The 17,990-nt window shown below is 36.6% G+C and overlaps 1 protein-coding gene across 1 annotated transcript; it reads right to left on the bottom strand.

The window, feature by feature from the left end:
• Positions 1 to 2,095: 2,095 nt before the first annotated feature.
• LOC110443629 (myotubularin-related protein 10-B-like) lies at positions 2,096 to 14,417 on the bottom strand. Its single transcript, XM_021487965.1, has 10 exons — positions 14,299 to 14,417; positions 10,829 to 10,873; positions 7,971 to 8,034; positions 7,702 to 7,841; positions 7,325 to 7,403; positions 6,625 to 6,704; positions 6,261 to 6,317; positions 4,121 to 4,208; positions 3,258 to 3,378; positions 2,096 to 2,195 (listed from the first exon to the last, which is right to left on the bottom strand). Exons 1-10 carry the CDS (start codon positions 14,350 to 14,352, stop codon positions 2,096 to 2,098), a joined length of 828 nt encoding a protein of 275 aa, XP_021343640.1. The 5' UTR covers positions 14,353 to 14,417.
• Positions 14,418 to 17,990: the final 3,573 nt, after the last annotated feature.

Here is a 17,990-nt window from a genome sequence, read left to right as displayed (position 1 = left end):
GCTGAACAATTGAGAGTCAAACAATTTAACTTGGCAGAGAATGTGATAAATCTTGTAATAACAAATATTAATGAATCAGGTATATAAACAAGAGGCCCAGAGGGCCTGTATCGCTCACCTGAATATGTTTAAAATAATTGGTATGAAGTAAAGATATAGCACTCCATGGTAGGTGCTGTAAGTACATATGAAATTTCAGAAAGATCCATCCAGCACTTGAGATAGAGCGAGAACAAAACTTCAAACAGAGCCCCATCCCCTAGTAGGGTCACACCCACCAATTATACAAATTTGAGTCCCCTTGACCCAAGGATGCTCCAGACTAAATCAGGATAAAATCCCTTAATCCCGATGGTCGGAGAAGGACTTTAAAGGTTTTACCTCTATTTCTCCTATTTTGCCCCGCACTTCTGCCCCTTGGGAGACCACACCCACTGCTTATACAAAATTGAGTTCCCTTGGCCCAAGGATGCTCCAGACAAAATTAGGATAAAATCCCTTAATCCCTATGGTAGAAGAAGGATTTTACCTCTATTTCCCCTATTGGGGCCCACCTCTCTGCCTCCAGGGGGGTCAGACACACCATTTATACAAAATTTGTTCCCCCTTCACCCAAGAGTGCTTCATACCAAATTTTGAAAAATATCCTGTCATTCCTACAGAAGAAGAAGGATTTTAAAGAATTTGCTGTTTCCCTTATTAGGCCCCTCCCTTCTGCCCCCAGGGGGGGCCACACTCGCTGTTTAAACGAAATTGAGTCCCTTTTGCCTCAGGATGCTCCAGTCTAAATTAGGATAATATCCCTTAATCCCTATGGTAGAAGAAGGGTTATAAAGGTTTTACCTATATTTCCCCTATTGAGCACCGCCCCTCAGATCCCAGGGGGGGCCACACCCACCGTTTATACAAAATTGGTTCCCCTTTACCCAAGGATGCTCCACACCAAATATGGACCAAATCCTTTCATTCCTACAGAATAAGAAGGATTTTAAAAATTTGTTATATTTCCCCTGTTGGGCCCGCCCCTCAGCCCCCAGGGGGACCAGACCCACCGTTTATACAAAATTGGTTCCCCTTTACCAAAGAATGCTTCAGACCAAATATAAACCAAATCCTTTCATTCCTACAGAAGAATAAGGATTTTAAAGAATGTTTTGCTATCTTTCCCCTATTGGGCCCCGCCCCTCAGGCCCCTAGGGGGCCGGACCCACGGTTTATACAAAATTGGTTCCCCTTCACCCAAGAATGCTTCAGACTAAATATGAATATGGACCAAATTCTTTCATTCCTACAGAAGAATAAGGATTTTAAAGACTGTTTTGCTATCTTTCCCCTATTGGCCCCCGCCCCTCAGGCCCCTAGGGGGCCGGACCCACGGTTTATACAAAAATGGTTCCCCCATCACCCAAGGATGCTTCAGCCCAAATATGGAACAAATCCTTTTATTCCTACAGAATAAGAATGATTTTAAAGAATTTGCTATGTTTCCCCTATTTGGCCCCTCCCCTCAGGCCCCTGGGAGGCTAGACCCACGGTTTATACAAAATTGGTTCCCCCATCACCCAAGAATGCTTCAGACTAAATATGAATATGGACCAAATCCTTTCATTCCTACAGAATAAGAAGGATTTTAAAGAATTTGCTATGTTTCCCCTATTTGGCCCCACCCCTCAGGCCCCTGGGAGGCTAGACCCACGGTTTATACAAAATTGGTTCCCCCATCACCCAAGGATGCTTCAGACCAAATATGGAACAAATCCTTTTATTCCTACAGAAGAAGAAGGATTTTAAAGAATTTGCTATATTTCCCATATTGGGCCCCGCCCCTCAGCCCCAAGGGGGGCTACACCCATCATTTATACAAAATTTGTTCCCCTTCCCACAAGGATGCTTCTGAGCGAATTTGGTCAAAATCTGCTCAGTCGTTCATGACTAGTAGCGTTTTAAAGGAAAAGTTGATGGACGGACGGACGACGGACGCTGCGGTATAGCATAAGCTCACCATGGTCCTTTGATACAGGTGAGCTAAAAAACCAGCTACAAGTAAACGTTGATCCTAGGAGTTTACTGCATTGTATTTCATCACAAACATCCATTAAGTACTCACTGGAATACGGCCGTCCACGTAGTGACCGGACGCCTTCATCAGGTCAGTGTTAAACAACGCACTGGGAACCACAAATAGCTTTGGCAAACTGACACAGAAAAAAACATACAAATTTATAGTACACCGACACTTGTCTTATCTGACATGTATAACATAACATACAGTCAGATTAACCTGTCTAATTTGACACCCTGTGGGACACAGCATATTGTTAACCTGTCTAATATGACACCCTGTGGGACACAATATATTGGTCAGATTAACCTGTCTAATCCGAGATCCTGTGGGACACAACATACATCCATATTAACCTGTCTAATCCGACAACCTGTGGGACACAACATAGTCAGATTAACCTGTATAATCCGATACTATATAGGCCACAACATACGGTCATATTAACTTGTCTAATCTGACAACTGTGAGACAGATTAGACAGTATGTCTGAATAAACAGGTCAATATTTTTAGTTTTCATAAGAAATAGCATATCAGCATTATGTTTCATTAGAACATCAGATTAGACACCCTCTTACACTGAACTTGATGCTCAGAACTTGGTCATGGGTAACACATGTATACACAATCGAGGAAAATAAATGTTTTAAACAATTTATATTTCGGTACACTGATCTGATCTCCACCCTATCTGTATTTCGTAAATATCTTTTATTTCATATTCTACATCGGATTAAGTTTTCTCCTCAAATAAACATAGCATGGGATATATGTTTAATTATACAATAGCGGTTTATTTATCAAAGAATCACAATCACTTATCACTCTATCAAAGACACTACTACTGTATACCAGGCAAGTATCTGTCAGTTTAACTTCTTTTTTTTCCCTTCACCACGAGGGAAAATATATCCCGACAGCAGATATTATACCAAATTTACTATATGTACATGTATAGAATGCTGAACAACCATAAGTTTTACCAGTAATGGGCGAAGGTATACGATATACAGTGTATCAGGATTTCATTGTCTATTTGTACCTAAATAAAGCTAATGGTTCTACTGAAAAGCCAAGACAGAAATTTAATCCTTCCATACAAAAAACTATGGACCATTTTCACCAAAACCCCCATTTTCTGTTTATTTTCAAGTTTGACCTTTTTTTTCCGATTTTCCTGTGTAAACACTGACCTTATAGACATGTCAAAGCCCTTGTTGACCTCTGTCACCCTCCACTTGGTACATTTACACATGTTCAATTCCATATCCCAGTCAGAAATGTCTTCGTAAAGTGGTGTCTCACACATATAATCTGTAAAATTAACAAAAGTTGCATGCTACCCGTAATGTAGAAAAAAATAAAAAAAAATAAGTGATATCTTTGTTAACAATTCATAAACATGCACTTTAACCTAAATATCTACTAACAGTTCATAAACATGCACTTTAACCTAAATATCTACTTACAGTTCAAAAACATGCACTTTAACCTAAATATCTTATTACAGTTCATAAACATGCACTTTAACATAAATATCTACTTACAGTTCATAAACATGGACTTTAACCTAAATATCTTATTACAGTTCATAAACATGCACTTTAACCTAAATATCTTATTACAGTTCATAAACATGCACTTTAACCTAAATATCTACTTACAGTTCATAAACATACACTTTAACTTAAATATCTACGTACAGTTCATAAACATGCACTTTAACCTAAATATCTTCTAACAGTTCTATTCAAAACCGATTGTTCCACCTCCTTTACAAGAGACACAAATGTTGACAGCTGTATAGATGGAGCTTGGATATTTAACTCTAATTATTGACAGCTCTTGATACAAGATGACCCCCAACCCAGAGTTCAAATGCAGTGCAGTGCTCTTGACCCCAAACTTAAATTTTGGTGACACATTTTCAATCAAGTTCATATCTTTTTCCTCCTTTCTTGTTTTAAGTTATCTAATTACATGTAATTCTTCACAAAGAGCAGGTTTATTTTGCCCTTTTCTTCAGCATTTTTATCTTGTTTGAGCCAATTCATACCTTCCTTTGGTAAACTCTTGCCATAGTCAAAAGCAAACAGAAGGTTGGATTTTGAAGGATAGGCATGGTGAACGACTGCATTCATAAGCTGTAAAATAAAATCCATGAGTACATATTAAAATCTGTAAATAAAGAATAAAGACTGCCAAAGGGAGCAAACAAAATCAGCCTTAATACACAGGAGGTCATTATAGACAGGTGGTCTTAAAGACAGGTCATTATAGACAGGTGGTCTTCAAGACAGGAAGTCATTAAAGACAGGTGGTCTTAATACATATGTCATTATAGAAGGTGGCTCAATGCACAGGAGGTCATTATAGACAGGTGGTATTAATACACAGGTCATTATAGACAGGTGGTCTTAATACAAAGGAGGTCATTATAGACAGGTGGTATTAATACACAGGAGGTAATTATAGACATGTGGTCTTTATACACAGGTCATTATATGCAGGTGGTCTTAATACACAGGTCATTATAGACAGGTGGTCTTAAAGACAGGTGGTATTTATAGACAGGTGGGGGTGGATTTTATAGTATTTCAGTTTTAGTAACACCAATCAAATAAAAGCACCCTGTTCATTATTTGAAATGTCAACAAGGAAGAGAATTTCTAAAATATTGTCCGAATTTTACTAAAATAGAGGAAAACCTTTGATGTTACACCAGCCAGCTTGACCATTGGTGTGACAAGTTTAAGAATGAAACCAACAGTACATTCAGCTTACGATTCAACCTGACAGTGGTCAGTTTTGTTTCGAAAGGAACTTACCTATTGGTATTATTTTTATGATAACTTTAATAGATTAACTTTTCAGGTGGTTTGGTGGCAAAGTGGAAAAAACACTCGCCTTTCACCAAGATGGCCAGGGTACAATTTCCTGATCGAAAATGAAAAGATATTGCAGGGTAACCTGCCCGACTACATGGTTTTTCCCCCTGTACTCCAGTTTCCTCCCACATTAAGACCCACCACACCTTACATTCTAGGCCGCCTTACATTCCAGGCCGCCTTACATTCTAGGTCGCCTTACATTCTAGGCCGCCTTACATTCCAGGCCGCCTTACATTCTAGGTCGCCTTACATTCTAGGCTGCCTTACATTCTAGGCTGCCTTACATTCCAGGCTGCCTAACATTAGGCCGCCTTACATTCTAGGCCGCCTTACATTCCAGGCTGCCTTACATTAGGCCGCCTTACATTCTAGGCCGCCTTACATTAGGCCACCTTACATTCAAGGCCGCCTTACATTCTAGGCTGCCTTACATTCCAGGCCGCCTTACATTCCAGGCCATTCCAGGCCGCCTTACATTCCAGGCCGCCTTAAATTCTAGGCTGCCTTACATTCCGGGTCACCTTACATTCCAGGTCACCTTACATTTTAGGCCGCCTTACATTCGAGGCCGCCTTACATTCTAGGCCGCCTTACATTCTAGGCCGCCTTACATTCCAGGTCGCCTTACATTCTAGGCCGCCTTACATTCCAGGCCGCCTTACATTCTAGGTCGCCTTACATTCTAGGCCGCCTTACATTCCAGGCCGCCTTACATTCTAGGTCGCCTTACATTCTAGGCCGCCTTACATTCCAGGCCGCCTTACATTCTAGGTCGCCTTACATTCTAGGCCGCCTTACATTCCAGGCCGCCTTACATTCTAGGTCGCCTTACATTCTAGGCCGCCTTACATTCCAGGCCGCCTTACATTCTAGGTCGCCTTACATTCTAGGCCGCCTTACATTCCAGGCCGCCTTACATTCTAGGTCGCCTTACATTCTAGGCCGCCTTACATTCCAGGCCGCCTTACATTCTAGGTCGCCTTACATTCTAGGCCACCTTACATTCCAGGCCACCTTACATTCCAGGCCACCTTACATTCCAGGCCACCTTACATTCCAGGCCACCTTACATTCCAGTTCGCCTTACATTCCAGGTCGCCTTACATTCCAGGTCGCCTTACATTCCAGGCCAACAAGAGTGACTAATATAAGTTGATCGAACTTGTTTCGCAAATGTTGTAAAATAAATAAAGTTTATTTTTAACTTTAATATAAGGATGTCTATTAAATTGAAAATGTTATTAATTTCAATTTCAATAAATCATGGTGGTAGCTTTATTAATTATATCATTTGATATAGTTTACCTTTTTGTTCTGGTCTTTGGGTGAAAATTTGAATCCGAATGTGTGTACTCTGAAGTCCTGAAGTCAAATGAAAACAAAATTATCACATATACATTATATGTGTTTTAAACAAAGACCTGATATTTTTATAATGATGTGATCAATAACAGCTGACAATTCACTGTGTTATGAGTGCAATATCTTAATTTGAAATTTGCACACAGGCAGTATTCAATTAATGTAGGACTCTGATGTATATTACATGTTGTACCCAAGCTTTTTATTGTTTTAGCATTTAAGAAAGCAAATTTTCACAAATATCACCGTCTTCATTGCTAAGATTGTGCAGTTGTTACAAGAGTATAAGATTCTGTTTCTCATAAACCTTGCAGTGGAGCTCGAGATATTTTGTGATGTTGGAAACCGTCATTCCTGCTGTCAGCTTTCTCCTCCTCCCAGACGCAACTAAAACATCAAGACTGACCTCATAAGAAGTGAATATTGATTGCATCAAAACCTGTCTAAACTGACCACAATGATATTTGTCTGAACTCAACACCATAGTGCCGACGTCATTTAAATCAGATTAGGAAAGATTTTTTATTACATTGGTTTTATTTATATCGAAAAAGTGTAGTGGGACCTAAACCAAACTTCAGTCATGTCTAGATAATTTATTGCCACTTAAATGACTTGAATAGTTGATATATATTGCCACTATAATATAATTTGAAACATAACCTCATTGTTCTTTAATGGAAAAGAGGTAACTCTTCACAGTAACCAGAAAGACAAAAATACCCTTTAATACCAAATCTCCCTAATTTGACTTGACCATCTTGTACTGTAATATATTATACCAGATGAATATCATTAACTACTCATCAAATTTTAACACTGACTCAAATTAGAACTTCAGCATTTGCATGAAAAACTAAGATAGATTAGCAATTCTGTTTATGTTAAAAATATTTTGAATAATACTTTTTTCTAGAGTGTATTTACATGGATTTTCTTCCAATTCCTAATTTTTTCTATATAAAAGAACTGGCAAACTGTAGATAGCAGATTATTCATAAACCTACCCTGATATATGGCATCGATGTTGGTGAGAGGAACGTCTGTGTCTCTGATCAGTTTGTTTCTCTGTCTCTTGGCTGATGGCTAAAGAGTAAGAAAATGTTCATTACTGATGATATTAAGATAAGCTGCAGTAAAGACTTCTTATCTTGAATGTGTCAATTACATCATATGACATATTCCATTAAAGAATGATATTGATAATTTCCTATAAATAGAAATCTTTTAAACTACAGTGAATCCTCCCTAAACTTAATATCTCTGGCAAAAAGGTTTCCATTAAGCCATGCAGTTAATTTGGATGTTTAAAGTTCAAAATATCATGGATGAGTCATTATTTCAGCATCAGCAAAATTTAACATTACTGATTTTTTTCACCTACCCCTTCGTACGAGGATCGGTCTGCAGTGATGAAGGAAACCTTGAAGTTTGTAACAAACAGCTTTCCTGATATGCCCTTTTTCTTCTCTGTAAAGGGTGTGAAACTCAGGACGCTGTCTGCCTCCGTAACCAGGCGTTCACCTGTCAACCAAACAAAAGGTTATTAAATCTAATTCTTTATAGAAAAGAAATCATGAGACAAAAGAATATCATGATTCAGTAAAATCTTTTTTATTTGTTTAGAATCACATGAGCGTTTGAAGGGTATACCTGGTAACATGTGTGGAGCAAGATCTGTCTGGAAAAATGCTGAGGCTCGCTTGTCAAGTTCATCCTGTCGAAAAACAACCAATATAAATTGAGTAACAGTCTGAGGTAATAACACTTTTTTTTCAACCTTTTCCCACACTTTTCAATCTTTCACAGCTTTTTCAGAGGCAAGAAACTATGTTTTTGCTTATAATTTAATGAATTTGTCACACAGATTTAATATGCAGCTAAATCAAGTACAGTGAAACCTAATTTAATTTAATATTTCAGATACCCGGTACTCATATCAAATGTTATTTCAGAAATGTTTTTAGGACGACAAACTCCAGATAACTGAGTTTCCATTCTATATATACATACAATGTTCAAATACACATACACCAACATCATCATAACATTAGATAGATTGATACTGGTCTGGACAATGACCGCTGTAAGCGCTAGCAGACGTTATACACAGTTTTTCCACATACGCATGTGACATATTGACATGACAGGTTTATTAATTACACCGAGTGTGAGAATCAATTTCTAGCGAACACAGACAAGCATACTTTATTATATTACTACAGCGTTAAGGGTGTATGCTACACTACTCTGATGTCACTAGCAAAGACAGGGAAACAGGATAAATGATAAGACATCAGTGGGAGATATCGACCAATGGTGGGCTAAGGGGGTGCCTGATCTCTCCTGAAGAAAATTGTTTTTTTTTATTAATGTAAAATGATGTCTCCTGCAAATTTTGCCCAAAACATGCTCTGGTCTCTCCCTTTAGAAGAATTGGAGCCCTTCATTTCAAAATCCATCCTTCTTCCAGAGTTTTACCTACATTTATGTCCAAACATCACATTAATCTGGACCTAAAGCAGAAAACTTGCAATATAGAAACACCAGTTTTCCACATAATGCTAATTAATTTGGAAATTTGCATCTTTGATCCAGTATTTTTTTTTTTTTGAAAGGATGGTCATTTCAGGTTTCCTTTATTCAGAAAATTGTGAATGCTGACATTTTCTCTGTAAACTAACATGTCCATAAAAGACAAGGAACCTAAATGTACATTTTCAAGTATTGAGATATTACCCAGTAAAGCAAAGTTGTGGTCAATTAAATGCATCAATAATATATCACAAATATTGATATTATTGAATATTTACAAAAATCTGTATTTGTTCATCCAATCTGCTTAATATAAAGCTATATATATATAACTTGTTTCTTACATTATTTACTTTTAAAAATTAACACCACAAAATGATCATCTGAAAACAGGAACCAAAACCACAAAAGGATGCATGTTATTCCAGGATTCATTATTATTTATTTGTGCTATATGTCCTATTTACAGCTAGCTAGCTAGAGTCATTTGAGGACATGCCAGGTTTTGGTGGTGAAGTTGGAGGAAAACTAGGAGTATTCAAAGAAATAACCACCGACCTTCGGACAGTTCCTGCTCTGCGCTGTACCTGTGACTGGCCTATACATAGGCCTCAAACCTGCGACCCAGTGGAGAGGGCTAGTGATTGAAGATGGTCAGAAGCCTTAACCACTTGGCCATGGTAGCCTCAAACCAGTGACCTAGTGGTGGACGGCTAGTGATTGTAGACTGTCTGAAACCTTAACTTCTCGGTCACCACAACCTCGAACCTGCGACCCAGTGGAGATGGCTAGTGATCGTAGACGGTCAGACACCTTAACTACTTGGCCACCGAGCATCTAACGCCAGACCAAGTGGTGGAGGGCTAGTGATCATAGATGGTCAGACACCTTAACTACTTGGCCACCGAGCATCAAACGCCAGACCAAGTGGTGGAAGGCTAGTGATTGAAGACTGTCAGACGCCTTAACCTATCGACCACTGCTGCTTCATAACCCGTGACCCAGTGGTGGAGGGCTATACGTGTGATTGTAGACTGTCAGCCGCCTTAACCACTTGGCCACTGCGGTCTCAAAACCTGTGACCCAGTGGTGGAGGGCAAGTGATTGTAGATTGTCAGACGCCTTAACCACTCGGCCACTGCGGCCTTATAACCTGTGACCCAGTGGTGGAGGGCTAGTGATTGTAGACTGTCAGACGCCTTAACCACTCGGCCACTGCGGCCTTATAACCTGTGACCCAGTGGTGGAGGGCAAGTGATTGTAGACTGTCAGATGCCTTAACCACTTGGCCACTGCGGCCTTATAACCTGTGACCCAGTGGTGGAGGACTATACGTGACTGTAGACAGTCAGACACCTTAACCACTTGGCCACTGCGGCCTTATAACCCGTGACCCAGTGTTGGAGGACTAGTGATTGTAGTCAGTCAAACACTTCCATGATTCATTATATAATTAGTAATCATTAGAGAGAATATTTTGATACACTCAATCTTCAATATAACGCCCTTCATTTTATCTGCCACCTCACTTACCACTGAAAGGACCACATTTCCTTATTTCCGCAAAAATATCTCTTTATATCAGTGTATAGATATAGCTCACTAAACCTTTTTATAATGCAAACAGTTTGCTGGATAAACGGTGGCAAAATGTACTGTATATCGCGGGGGGAAAAAAATCCAGCAAATATTTGCCCTTCCATTATAAAATCCATTATGAAACTCGCTAAGTTATAATTTTCATTTTACTTTGTATTTACTGTGTACTAACATTTTCTGTCATGAGAAATTCACCCGCAAACCATAAATGACACTAACAGGATTTTATTGTTCACAAGTGCAAAACATTATTTAAAAATTATGACAGCATATCACAAACAATATACTGTGTTACTTTTTGAAGTATCAAAATATATATCCATGTACTTTGCTAATAATGGTAACCTTCCTAGAAAAATGTGTCGGTGACAACTTACGTCGTTCTCTTCTTCCTCCTCGTCAATTAAATAAGACTTGAAGGTCTGTATGGGGTTGTCATGGCAAGTGTGTGTCGGGAGCAAAGCACATCGGAAAGCAGGAAGTGAAAGTGGAAACACAGGCACATGATTAATTGTAAATAAGCCGTGTTACATACATATATATATCGACCATATTTTACCTGAGATAAGCCCGGATCAGGGAGGCTATAGCTAGTCCTCCGAAAGATCGAAACACGATCACTGGAGCTAGTCTGGAATTATAACGGGAGCACACCATGTATTTATATCTGAATCTCGCCTAAATTGGAGTATGGGGAAGGACCAGGACAGAGTCTGGTGATAGGGGTCAGAGCTGGGGGCTGGAAATTATAAGGGTCGCTCTAGGGTGTCTGAATGGGCTTTATAGGATCTGGTACAGGGTGTATGTTGGGAAGGTCTGGTGGGGTCATTTTGGATCGCGTGATGGAGGGGGTCTCATGGATTTGCGGGAAGGGATAGGTGGGTCTGGTAGGGGAGTAGTGTTTACTGTTGGGATGTCTGGTGAAGGGTTTAGTAGTTAAGGTATCTGGATCTGGTTTGGGAGGAGGGGGGGGGCTATAGTCCGATGGGTAGGTTTTCTTGAACTTCAGAGGGGTCGTGGTGGGGGCTGCAGGTGGGGGTGGTTGTCAGGTTGAGTGGGGGACTTAAATCTGTGAATGGTCTTATCGCCTGTAAAATATGGTACTGAAATATTTATGCTTTAAAACTTAATTTCACAACTTTTCCATCCCTTTACAGTAACTTTTACAATGTATACTGGAACTCAAGCTGAAAACTAAACACATTAGTTCATTATAGACAAAATTTGTTATAACCTTCGTGTTCATTTGAGACAACAATGTTAACATTATAAGCACGATTTGTATTAACTCTATCAATAGAAATTTAAGCTTGTTTAACTGCACAAGTATGTGAAAATGTGTAGACACATTTATCAGAAGCTTTAGTACAAAATCATCAGGCCTGCCATTCTTAAGGGTGTGCAAATGTAGGAGTGCACTAAAACAGAGCTTACAAAATGGATAAAAAATGTGCACATTTTTTAAAAATCCATTTTATTAGAATTTGAGCACAGATTAATCGATAATTTGTTGATATCTTAGGTATAAGTTCCAGTAAACTAAAAAGATCAACATATCTCATTGATTATAATGTTTAAATTGGTTTAATTTGATCAATAGAAATACTTTTGAAGAATGAAACATTTCTTTGATAATTTTACATAGTCTATCCCTCCCTATTTCAGATCCATTAACATAACCAATTATCAATAGAAAAAAATATAGAAAAAAAATACATCATTTGCTCATCTGGAAAATATAATTTTCAGTGTTTTTGCTAGCAAAAGAATACCAAAGTACAGAATTGCATTGGTTAATATTCAAGAAATCATATTTGCATATAATTAATATTCATAAAATCAAATTTGCATATGTTTAATATTCATACCTGGTAATAGCTTTGTTTACAATAATACTATTCTATTGAATTATATATATATCAAGTGGACACAAAATATTTCAATTACATTTGCACTTTCCTTATACACTGCATGTCCAATAAAGTGTGTTATCTAACACAGAACTGTTCCTATACATGTGACGTTCTGAGTGTAACAGGAAATGTTCTCTTGTAATCTATACACAAATGTACATATTATATTTATCTCAGGCCAAATCAGTTTTTTATTAGTTCCTCAGACTTATTATCTCTTAATTTTGATTTTTCTGGGGAAAAAATGAAATAAAACCAGTACTTTCTGCTTTGATATCAAAATCAGTTTTATTTTTAACAAAACATAGTGTTTAATTTTTCTGACTAAATACATTCAATTTTTTTTTTTTTATAAATACAAAATATTTTAATTACTTGCTTGATTTTTGGTTATAAACAACTATTGTAACAATTCATTATAAGATTTCAAGATGCATGCATGTATCCAACACGAAAAGTAGACAGTTAATTTCAGTACATTTCATAATACCTCATTACCATTCTTGCATTTTTTCATGAAAGTAGCTGTCGAAATATCTGTAATAGGAGGGTATGTATATTTGTACCACTACTGGCTACAAATGAAACCCCTGACTGTTAGACATTGAGACCAGCTCTGCTTTAAATTCACAAACATCTTTTGATTGATCCCTCAACGTTTACTCACTCCTGTACAACATCAATAGCAGCTTCAAGTTATTGCTGAAGCCAAATACTGAGCCGAGCGAAACTTAAGTCTCTCAGTAAAGTAGATGAAAATCTAAGTGAGTAAGCCTAAGTAGGGAGAATAAGGAGGGGAAGAAATTTGAAATCACACTTACTAGCTGCTGCGACAAAAATCTATAATCTACATAAGACATGACTCACTGCCATACAGAATCACAATTCTATCAGACTTTTCTTTTCTTTGGCAATACGATTTTCAATAAATATATGCAGTGCATTGACAAGGTGCTGAACAGTATATCACCTATTTTATAAGAAATACTATATCTTCAACACTGTGAATGTTTTTATCTTCTTTATATATATTTTACGCTGTTTTGGACTTTCCAACTGTGCACGTCTTAAAGTATTTTAAATGATCATGCGACAATCTTGAATAACAAACGGTATTCATCCCTTGGGTGTGGCCTGAGTTTGTTCATATCTGTTTTTAGGAGTAAGATATATTCTGATAACATATATTATTATTTATTAAAAAACGAATGTGTGTAATTCATGTAACTTTCCATTAACGGCTTGTGTATTATGATTCTGTACCTCAAAATTATCAACAAAAATAAGAGTGAAATCATAATTTCCTGTCATTTGAGGCTTAACTAAAAGCTGATGAATTATTACATAGATACATATATAGATATGTACATACCACTTTTCACATCTATTTATGTCTATGCACGGTGACTAAGCTTTATAATAATATGATATAATGTGAAGCACATATTTTTAGCTGCATCATTTTATATTATAGGGCCCCAAATCTTAAATGGTTTTGGCACGTTCCTTTACAAATAGAAGAAATGCCCAAATTTATAATCTAAAACAAAATAAATATATTGCTGCCACCAGAGACGTATAATACGTCTCTGCTTCCACTAAGAAACTTAACAGAATTAGTTCTGGCTTTTTAGTTCAGATATATATATCTACATACTACTTTTAGTAAAAAAAATATATTTGTAGTTCTGTATTTTATCTGACATTAAAAACTATAGTATGATGTGTGTTGCTACATATCCCACACCGAGAGATAAGAAATACAGATATTTAATACTGATACCACGTCTTTTCCGGTCTCAAGATAAAACCTACTTAGGCCTATGCAACCCATACTGTAAAAAGAGGGCGGGTCAGCGATGATATTCTCCATCTTATATAAAGATTTCTCCTACTTGTACATGTATTATTACAGTTCTAACGACAAAGTGTACCTCTTTTCCCCGCTCAACCTCATTCCCGGTGATGTACGAGACAAACCTAGACATCTTCAAACGAAGAAGGTGGTTTCTTCGCAATTCATCCTGGAAGTTGTCATTTTCTTTACTTCCTGTTGTCCTTATGAATCAGGGGACGCAACTCTGGAAATCTATGAAAACTGGTTGTCTCCCTTGCTGTCGTCTGCACACTGGGGTGGTATTTTTGTATTTTATTGTAATTGTATTTACCACACGATTGTCGAGTTTCTTACAGATAGTATTTTCTGGTACAGGGATTCACGTATTTAGCGGCATATATAACATCCTGAAGCGTTCTCGTGCGATCTGAGACAATTTTAATAAGTTTGTGGTAACGCTTAGCTTTGTAATTTGATCATTTTTATACATAAAATAAAAATCTTTGTACAAATTTTAGTTTGTCTTTTTTTTTTACTTGTAGCAATCATGTCTATTGGAAACATTGTAAAATTAAACCTGTTTGATTAATCGACTGTAGTGAGACGATTAGTTATTTATTAATTAATCAATTTATTGTATTCAGCAACGAACGTGGACCTTCGAACAAAGTAAATATCCAAAATAGTCGGAACCCTTTCCCCTTGTGATAACATACAAACTTTGCCACTTATTCTATTGAATGTAGTTTACAAAAATGACTTTTTTTCACCTTTTAACCTTCGTGAATTATCTCATTTTTGCATTGTGCTTCACAGCCCTGACCACGACTTTTTAAAATAATTTATTGGGCAAGAAAGAGAGAAACAGAACAGGGGTAGAGTGTGCAGGAAAATAGTTTCATTGATCAGATCCAATTCAATTAGCGAAATGTACATGTAACATGAATAGTACTATGTACCACGTATGCACTTTATATGACGTGATGAATGTGATTGGTCGTTTACTTCCTTATGCGACAGTTAAAGACTGTTACACGGATACTTCGCTATGACCCCCTTTTATAATCTCGAGCACGTCAAAACATAGCTACAAGAACTTCTAGATCTATCGCAACTATTTATTGTACGTACGTGTATACTATTTTATACTAGATGTTTGACACTGAAATACAAATATTCTGACATGAACTATATCAATAATTAAAAGGAATATTTAGATAAAGTCTGCAATTATTACAAAATATATATGCGTTTTATCTGGAAGGCAAACATAAATCGAATGTTCAGAAAACTAGACTAACTAGCCAGTTTAGCTTTATTTTTGTATTTGGTTGATTGATTGATAGGTTTTACGTCCGCTTCACTACCGAGTAGTTCGGTTATCCAGCAGACGACGCAGATATAACCTAGTAAACTCGCTTGCTATTTCTAATGAGCAAATCATCGCAGCTTTATGCTTCTAACTTACAACAAAAGAATACGGAAGGGCGTGAAAATTCAAATTTATTTACTTATGTCAGTCTTTTATATCCAGTGTAATTATATTCTAAACTCGGTTACTTCTCTAACCCAATCTTTGTCTTCTGTCTCTCATGCCGGTTAACATAATGTGTATTATTAGATATAACTATTAACATCTTATTTTTAATATAAAAATGCATATATGTATGGGAAAGCCTATATTCTTCCATTTTTCAGAGATTGTGCTTTTTTACTTGTTCGCTTTAGTATTTGTGAGTAATTGTTATCGTCAGCAAATATAAAAAAAAAAACTTTTTATAGAGTGCCTTCGTTTTACTTGGTAAGTGTCATCTGTCTTAAAATAATTCTAAACAGGGACGTATAGTGAAGATATACTGTCCCTGTTCTAAACGATATCTTTTAAAATTAAATAAACATGTGATTTATTCATTTCGGCTCTGTTGCTATGTATGTTGATGACAAATGACGTCACGTGACATTCTGAAAAGTAAATTTTGCTTCAAAATATTTAATTGGTATCATAGGCGCATTTCTATCATGGACACAGAAATATAAAGTCAGTAGTTGAAATACGTCTCTAATGGAAAGTAGCTATATCGGTGATATTTAGATGTCTTCAAACATTCTAATTAAGTAGTTTGAAAATTAATATTTTTTTCAAAATTCTAGGGATTAATTTATTTTTGCTATAAAGAAAAATATTTTAGATATACATTTTGTACTTCGAAACCGATTAAAGTGTTCATCATTTTGTTTTTATCATAGACATATATTTAACATTTTATTGTTATTATATACATATCTTTATTGATTTATTCATAATGGTATTTTTTTTCCACGAGCCAAAATATTTTACAAAAGAATTTTTTCCATATATGTACAGCTTCCTAAGAAAGAAATTAATAATAAATTCAATAGATCTATAGAAATGACAATTTTCCAAAATATATACCTATTACATAACTCTTTGTGCACGCTCATGTGTATCGCCTACACATACATTGTACGTGTGTAAAACCAAGAGATTGTGCCCCGGAAGGACATAACGAAATCAGAACGCTTTAAACTACAAACAAGTGAAATTTTTGAACATGACTTGTTGCAATATACTGCATTTTATCAGATATAAGGAAGATCAGATCACAAAAATCAATTAAATTGCGTATTTTGGTAAATTCTTTTCATTTGCTTTGTTACGCACGCCCCGTGCAGCAGCTGGTCCACCGTTATTTACCGGCCCTTATTTACGAGCTATGCAATCTGGCTCTTTGTTTATAAAAAATACCCGCTCAGTCCCCGTAACAGTTTTGAACTAAAATTGCAAGCGTAATTGGGAAAGATGAACTTTAGATATTATTTTGTATTTATGAGTTTTATATGCAATACTAAGCCGTTATTCTTTTATCTTAGATGTGTATACGTAAACAGAGCCATCTGAGAAAAAGTAGGTCACCTTGGCGAGACTCGCACCCCTGCGATATGTTTTAACGAATATTTCGCAAACTTGAGTCTATATCCATCAAACTTTTACACATATTTTTTCCAAATCATGTCAAGATATGTTTTGCAATTCGAGTTTTGCTTTTCACTCACGCAATAGTCTTAAATATTCAGTCAGAGGAATTACATGTAAATCGGTTTGACATAAAAATGGCGTATTTTTAGCTCAAGTCGTTAGACAGTAGCGGGACATTTTCTTTAATATTCCAAATTAACACAATTTTTGCAATATTAGAATATAGCAATCGATGTAAGAATATTCTTCCAATTAACACATGTGTCAACAATAGTCCTTCAATGATTCAATTAATTTACATTTAATTTAGTAAAGTATACCCCTTACAAAAGCACTAGCCCGATCTAAACGTCTTGTTGTGTTTGGGTCCCTCTGGAAACGGTCAGTTTTCTCGACTCGGAGACCAATTTGACAGAAGACAGCCGACACGTTGCCTTATGAGGTACTGATTGCATGATTAATAATTAAATCAAAATTGTAAATCGATGTTTTCCAATAAAATTTACTAAAATATTGCAAATAACACCAGAGCGTCACGGGGCGATGCTGAAATAAATTGCCGATATTATTGTTAATTTTCTACGGAGCAAAAGAAATTATGAACAAAATTAAAGATTAGTTTCTATACCGTCTATCTCGTCCAATGACAATCTATTAAATAACCACGTTTTGTCAAAAACTTGCCGAAAAAGCAACATAGAAACACAATAGTTTGACAGCGAAATCGAAATACACAACGAGCACCGGATTCCTTGGGGTGTCTTCCACGAGGTACGAGCAAAACTTATAAT

This window comes from Mizuhopecten yessoensis, unplaced genomic scaffold (genome assembly GCF_002113885.1).
Source record: "Mizuhopecten yessoensis strain PY_sf001 unplaced genomic scaffold, ASM211388v2 scaffold716355, whole genome shotgun sequence".
Taxonomy (NCBI): domain Eukaryota; kingdom Metazoa; phylum Mollusca; class Bivalvia; order Pectinida; family Pectinidae; genus Mizuhopecten; species Mizuhopecten yessoensis.
The sequence above is the reverse complement of the archived record's forward strand: the minus strand, read 5'-3'. Positions and strand labels throughout refer to the sequence as shown.

Coding starts and splice junctions, on each gene's coding strand:
- LOC110443629 (XM_021487965.1), bottom strand. CDS start 14,352: ATGTCTAGGTTTGTCTCGTACATCACCGGGAATGAGGTTGAGCGGGGA. Junction 7,842..7,970: donor TGCTCCACACATGTTACCAG/GTATACCCTTCA, acceptor TTTGGTTGACAG/GTGAACGCCTGGTTACGGAG. Junction 3,379..4,120: donor CAAGAGTTTACCAAAGGAAG/GTATGAATTGGC, acceptor TTAATTTTACAG/ATTATATGTGTGAGACACCA.